The sequence below is a fragment of the Poecilia mexicana genome, unplaced genomic scaffold (genome assembly GCF_051168715.1).
Source record: "Poecilia mexicana isolate PSO_F unplaced genomic scaffold, ASM5116871v1 scaffold_10, whole genome shotgun sequence".
In the NCBI taxonomy this organism is placed as follows: domain Eukaryota; kingdom Metazoa; phylum Chordata; class Actinopteri; order Cyprinodontiformes; family Poeciliidae; genus Poecilia; species Poecilia mexicana.
The window spans coordinates 19,725,943-19,732,801 of record NW_028263379.1 but is presented as its reverse complement, the minus strand read 5'-3'; the positions used below and the strand labels follow the sequence as shown (position 1 = coordinate 19,732,801).

Sequence of the window (6,859 nt, the reverse complement as noted above, 5' to 3'; positions counted from 1 at the left end):
ATAAAAATATTAGAGAGATAGCCTCCTTCTTTATGCAATCGGAGTGTCTGAAGACGCTAATTGAAAACATGTAATATTCATATTAGAAAAGGGAAACTGACGTTTGGTTAAGCGAAAAAGTCAATCCTGCGAAGTGCTTCCTTATGATCTCTGATTTGTTTCCTATAAGACAGAGGCTTTCATTTGTCGCTACTAACTGACTGATTTCATTAAAGACATACTTTTAATTTTATTTTGATGACTGGTTATTATATCAGAGAGAGTACGCATCTCACTCCTTTCTCAGTGTAAACCTCCATTTGTATCACCTAGTTTGTACTCTAAGGGACGCTGTTGATCAACATAACATGCAGCGTTACATTTCCAGGCATCTCCTCCCTTCATTGTGTTGCCGAGATGGAGAGAGGAGACGATTTACTTCATCAGAGCTGTTGTGAGGAAAAAAAGACAATGCTAGTCAGGATTATGTTTGCCTGCCGCAGCATATTTTTTTCTCTGTGAAGAGTAGCGTTTGGATTACTACAAAACATACATTTCTTGCCTATATTTTGTTTTTCTTTTTTTTCGACCATGGTTCGTAGAATACTACTAAGTACCAGATGGATAAAATGGCGTTATGGCGTCGGACAGAATATTTGTATTATTATTTTTCTTTGTTATATGTGCCATTTTGTGACTGGACACATCAGATATTCGATTCCAGAAGAAATGAAGAAAGGCTCACTGATCGGTAATGTCGCACAGGACCTTAGTTTGGATCTGAAAAGACTCCGTTCTGGTCGGGCCCGGATAGTGAGCGGAGAGAGCATCCACTACGTCGATCTGAAGACAGACAAAGGGATTTTAACAGTTAAGGAGAGAATCGACCGGGAGCAACTTTGTGGTGACACAACACCGTGTAGTTTCACGTTTGAGATGATTTTAGAGAATCCTATGGAGCTGCATCAAATTACGGTCGAGATTACAGATATAAATGATAATTCTCCGACGTTCAAAAGAGATAGCATGCATTTTGAAATAAGTGAAAGTGCTGCCACCGGTGCTCGTTTCTCTTTGATAAGCGCAGAAGATCTGGATGTTGGTGTGAACGGACTCAGAGATTATTTCTTGAGCGACAACAATAATTTCATTCTTAAGCAACATTCAAATGCAGAGGGAAAGAAATATGCAGAGATGGTTCTTCAGAAAGCATTAGACAGAGAGGTAAACCCAAATCTGTCTTTGAAACTGATCGCTGTGGACGGAGGAACACCTCAGAGATCTGGTACCGTAAATATTAATGTCGCTGTTCTTGATGTTAACGATAATGAGCCTGTTTTCAATCAGTCTGTGTATAAAGCTGTTGTGACGGAAATGTCTCCTAAAGACACTTACGTCACCACCGTTAGTGCTAGCGACGCAGATTTTGGTTCAAACGCCATTATAACATATTATTTTTCAGATCTCGACAGCGCTCTTGGTGATTTGTTTTCGGTTGATGAAAAGACTGGAGTAATTTCCGTAAAAGGTGATATAGATTATGAAAAGGACAAGAAGTATGAACTCAGAATTGATGCTAAGGATCAAGGAGGGCTGACAGACTCCAGCAAAGTGATAATTGAAATAGCAGATATAAATGACAACGCCCCTATCTTAAGCGTGATGTCATTCACCAGTCATATATCAGAGGATTCTCCTCCTGGAACAACAATTGGCATTATCAATGTTAAAGACCTGGATTCAGGTGATAATGGACAGGTGAGCTGTAAAATTGAAGGGACAGCTCCTTTTAAGATCAAGTCCAATCTTAGAAACTATTATACATTGACAACCGATTCAGTCTTAGATCGCGAGACCGTAACTGAATATAATATCACTGTTGTTGCAACGGACAATGGGACACCTCCACTTTCGGCAAAAAGACTATTTAATATTAAAGTGACTGATGTGAATGACAACGCTCCGGTATTTCCAAAGAGTGTTTACAGCGCATTTATTACGGAGAATAACTCCCCAGGGGTTTCTGTCCTCACTCTGAAAGCCAACGATCCTGACGAAAACCAAAATGCTCGCATTTCCTATATTTTAGAAGGAAAAAGTATTGCCGGTTCCTCAGTTTCTGAATACGTTTCTGTAAATGTAGAAACTGGAGTTGTACTGGCGGGGCGTTCATTTGATTATGAACAAATTCAAGAATTAGTTTTCGTTGTTAAAGTACAAGATGGAGGCTCTCCTCCACTTAGCAGCAACGTGACTGTGAAGCTGATTATCCAGGACCAGAACGATAACCCACCTCAGGTTTTGTACCCAGTCCAGACTGGAGGCTCCATGGTGGCTGAAATGGTGCCTCGTTCAGCAGATGTGGGCTACCTGGTGACTAAAGTGGTGGCTGTGGATGTGGACTCTGGACAGAATGCCTGGCTCTCCTATAAACTCCAGAAAGCCGCAGACAGAGCGCTGTTTGAAGTGGGCTTACAGAATGGAGAAATAAGAACTATCCGTCAGGTGACTGATAAAGATGCTGTGAAACAAAGACTGACTGTCATAGTGGAGGACAACGGGCAGCCCTCTCGTTCAGCTACAGTCATTGTTAACGTGGCGGTGGCGGACAGCTTCCCTGAAGTGTTGTCGGAGTTCACTGACTTTCCACACGATAAGGAATACAATGACAACCTGACTTTTTACTTAGTGTTGGCTCTGGCTGTGGTTTCCTTCCTCTTCATCACGTGTTTAGTGGTTATTATATCAGTGAAGATCTACAGATGGAGACAGTCTCGCATCCTGTATCACTCCAGCCTCCCTGTAATTCCATATTATCCACCTCGTTACTCAGACACTTTGGGAACAGGAACTCTGCCACACGTGTACAATTACGAGGTGTGCAGGACGACTGACTCCAGAAAGAGTGACTGTAAATTTGGCCAAGCAAACAGTCAGAACGTGTTGATAATGGATCCCAGTTCTTCTGTGACGATGCAACGGATACAGAGTGAGAAGAGCATCCTGGATGAACCTGACTCTCCTTTAGAGGTGAGTTAGAAAGTTACTCTGCTCTTTGCATTGTTTCTATAACAAAAGCGTCAATTTTGTTGAAGGGTAGCGTCATTTCTAGCACCACGGACAGCTACTAAATCCGAATCTGTCAAATATAGTACTTTGCCTTTACTGTCATTGCTTAGAGAAAGTGAATTTTCATATTGGCTTAAGATTTTTTTTTTTTCTTGTTGGTGCTTTTTTTAGTTAAATGTTTGCATTTAAAATGAGAACTCACTATAATTTTCAGCAATTCGTTTTGTAACTCAGTCATTTTTGAGGCTTTACTTTTTAAATGCTGGTAGTTGTAAGAAATAAAGCCCTGTGAACATTCATTAACTTTACTCAGCAGGAGTTTAATGTTTCTATTGTGATTTGTGTGTAATAGTTTACACATACTGTGATCTCTAAAATGTTTCTTTCACATCGACCAACTAATTATTTTCAAGGTAATAGTATTGCCTTCAGTCATTTGTTCCGTTAATATTCTGTGCTTTAATCAGAGAAACAGAGAGAGAGGGAGATCCTCTGATATTATCTGTTTTTTTCTGTCGTTTGAGTTAAAGAAATATCTTATTGAGAAGAACAACTTTTCATTCAATCAGTTTATCTGAAGACGCTAATTGACAATATGTAAAGCAAATATTGGCAAAAGAAAGGCGTCTTTTTCCGAAAATTTTAATCTCCTTATGAAATGCTCGACTATGGACTGTGATTTATTTCCTATAAGACAGAGGCTTTCATTTGACGCTACTAACGGACTGATTTCAGTAAAAATATACTTTTGATTATATTTTCATGACTGGTTATTATATTAAAGCGAGTACGTATCTCACTCTTTTCTCAGTGTAAACCTCCATTTGTATCACCCGGTTTGTACTCTAAGGGACGCTGTTGATCAACATAACATGTGGCGTTGCATTTCCAGGCATCTCCTCCCTTCATTGTGTTGCCGAGATGGAGAGAGGAGACGCTTTTCTTATCGGAGCTGTTATGAGGGAAAAGGGACATTGGTAGCTAGACATACGAAGGGAATTTAAATAGGATTATGTTTGGCTGCAGTAGTTCAATTTGTATCTGTGAATAGTAAGTTTGGATTACTACAAAACATACATTTCATGTCTATTTATTTCTAACCATGTTTTGTGGAATACCACTCAGCACCAGACGGATAAAATGGCATTATGGCGTCGGGCAGAGTATTTTTTATTTTATTTTTCTTTGTTATATTTGCCATTTTGTGACTGGACACATCAGATATTCGATTCCAGAAGAAATGAAGAAAGGCTCACTGATCGGTAATGTCGCACAGGACCTTAGTTTGGATCTGAAAAGACTCCGTTCTGGTCGGGCCCGCATCGTGAGCGGAGAGAGCATCCACTACGTCGATCTGAAGACAGACAAAGGGATTTTAGCAGTAAAGGAGAGAATCGACCGGGAACAACTTTGTGGTGACACAACACCGTGTAGTTTCACGTTTGAGATGATTTTAGAGAATCCTATGGAGCTGCATCAAATTACGGTCGAGATTACAGATATAAATGATAATTCTCCGACGTTCAAAAGAGATAGCATGCATTTTGAAATAAGTGAAATTGCTGCCCCCGGTGCTCGTTTCTCTTTGATAAGCGCAGAAGATCTGGATGTTGGTGTGAACGGACTCAGAGATTATTTCTTGAGCGACAACGATAATTTCATTCTTAAGCAACATTCAAATGCAGAGGGAAAGAAATATGCAGAGATGGTTCTTCAGAAAGCATTAGACAGAGAGGTAAACCCAAATCTGTCTTTGAAACTGATCGCTGTGGACGGAGGAACACCTCAGAGATCTGGTACCGTAAATATTAATGTCGCTGTTCTTGATGCTAACGATAATGCGCCTGTTTTCAATCAGTCTGTGTATAAAGCTGTTGTGACGGAAATGTCTCCTAAAGACACTTACGTCACCACCGTTAGTGCTAGCGACGCAGATTTCGGTTCAAACGCCATTATAACATATTATTTTTCAGATCTTGACAGCGCTCTTGGTGATTTGTTTTTGGTTGATGAAAAGACTGGAGTAATTTCCGTAAAAGATGATATTGATTATGAAAAGGACAAAAAGTATGAACTTAGAATTGATGCTAAGGATCAAGGAGGGCTGACAGACTCCAGCAAAGTGATAATTGAAATAGCAGATATAAATGACAACGCCCCTATCTTAAGCGTGATGTCATTCACCAGTCATATATCAGAGGATTCTCCTCCTGGAACAACAATTGGCATTATCAATGTTAAAGACCTGGATTCAGGTGATAATGGACAGGTGAGCTGTAAAATTGAAGGGACATCTCCTTTTAAGATCAAGTCCAATCTTAGAAACTATTATACATTGACAACCAATTCAGTCTTAGATCGCGAGACAGTATCTGAATATAATATCACTGTTGTTGCAACGGACAATGGGACACCTCCACTTTCGGCAAAAAGACTATTTAATATTAAAGTGTCTGATGTGAATGACAACGCTCCGGTATTTCCAAAGAGTGTTTACAGCGCATTTATTACGGAGAATAACTCCCCAGGGGTTTCTGTCCTCACTCTGAAAGCCAACGATCCTGACGAAAACCAAAATGCTCGCATTTCCTATATTTTAGAAGGAAAAAGTATTGCCGGTTCCTCAGTTTCTGAATACGTTTCCGTAAATGTAGAAACTGGTGTTGTACTGGCGGCGCGTTCATTTGACTATGAACAAATTAAAGAATTAGTTTTCGTTGTTAAAGTACAAGATGGAGGCTCTCCTCCACTTAGCAGCAACGTAACTGTGAAGCTGAACATCGAGGATCAGAACGATAACCCTCCTCAGGTTCTGTACCCAGTCCAGACTGGAGGCTCCATGGTGGCTGAAATGGTGCCTCGTTCAGCAGATGTGGGCTACCTGGTGACTAAAGTGGTGGCTGTGGATGTGGACTCTGGACAGAATGCCTGGCTCTCCTATAAACTCCAGAAAGCCACAGACAGAGCGCTGTTTGAAGTGGGCTTACAGAATGGAGAAATAAGAACTATCCGTCAGGTGACTGATAAAGATGCTGTGAAACAAAGACTGACTGTCATAGTGGAGGACAACGGGCAGCCCTCTCGTTCAGCTACAGTCATCGTTAACGTGGCGGTGGCGGACAGCTTCCCTGAAGTGTTGTCGGAGTTCACTGACTTTCCACACGATAAGGAATACAATGACAATCTGACTTTTTACTTAGTGTTGGCTCTGGCTGTGGTTTCCTTCCTCTTCATCACGTGTTTAGTGGTTATTATATCAGTGAAGATCTACAGGTGGAGACAGTCTCGCATCCTGTATCACTCCAGCCTCCCTGTGATTCCATATTATCCACCTCGTTACTCAGACACTTTGGGAACAGGAACTCTGCCACACATGTACAATTACGAGGTGTGCAGGACGACTGACTCCAGAAAGAGTGACTGTAAATTTGGCCAAGCAAACAGTCAGAACGTGTTGATAATGGATCCCAGTTCTTCTGGGACGATGCAACGGATACACAGTGAGAAGAGCATCCTGGATGAACCTGACTCTCCTCTAGAGGTGAGACTGATAATGTAATGTTATTCATAACTTTATTTTCTGTTTCACTTCTCCTACTTTCTGGCAATGTAATAACACGAACGTAGTAATAGCCTATTTCAGCACCTTGGAGAGCACCGGATTCAATATTAGTTTGGAGAAGAAAGCTCTCCAAATGGTTGTCAGTCTTTGATTTGTGGTACTTGGTTCTGGGGTGTTTTAATTTATTGATGTTTAAATTATTTGGGGATTTTTTTCCCCTCTTCTTATCAACTCTTTAATTCTACTCTT

At 40.7% G+C, this 6,859-nt stretch overlaps 1 protein-coding gene and 1 pseudogene across 1 annotated transcript; both read left to right on the top strand.

Moving 5' to 3' along the window:
- The first annotated feature begins 565 nt into the window (after positions 1–565).
- On the top strand, positions 566–3,511 carry LOC148157062 (protocadherin gamma-A7-like). Its single transcript, XM_088009576.1, has 2 exons — positions 566–954; positions 2,242–3,511. The coding sequence occupies exons 1-2, from the start codon at positions 571–573 to the stop codon at positions 3,016–3,018; spliced, it is 1,161 nt and encodes a 386-aa protein (XP_087865702.1). The 5' UTR covers positions 566–570; the 3' UTR covers positions 3,019–3,511.
- A 212-nt stretch (positions 3,512–3,723) lies between these two features.
- On the top strand, positions 3,724–6,848 carry LOC148157061 (protocadherin gamma-A1 pseudogene; annotated as a pseudogene).
- The last annotated feature ends 11 nt before the right edge of the window (positions 6,849–6,859 follow it).

What these genes read in the sequence shown, in the direction of transcription:
- LOC148157062 (XM_088009576.1), top strand. Translation starts at nt 571, where the DNA reads ATGGTTCGTAGAATACTACTAAGTACCAGATGGATAAAATGGCGTTAT. An exon ending in TGGAGCTGCATCAAATTACG is followed by an intron (nt 955 to 2,241) that starts GTCGAGATTACA and finishes GTGACTGTGAAG; the next exon opens with CTGATTATCCAGGACCAGAA.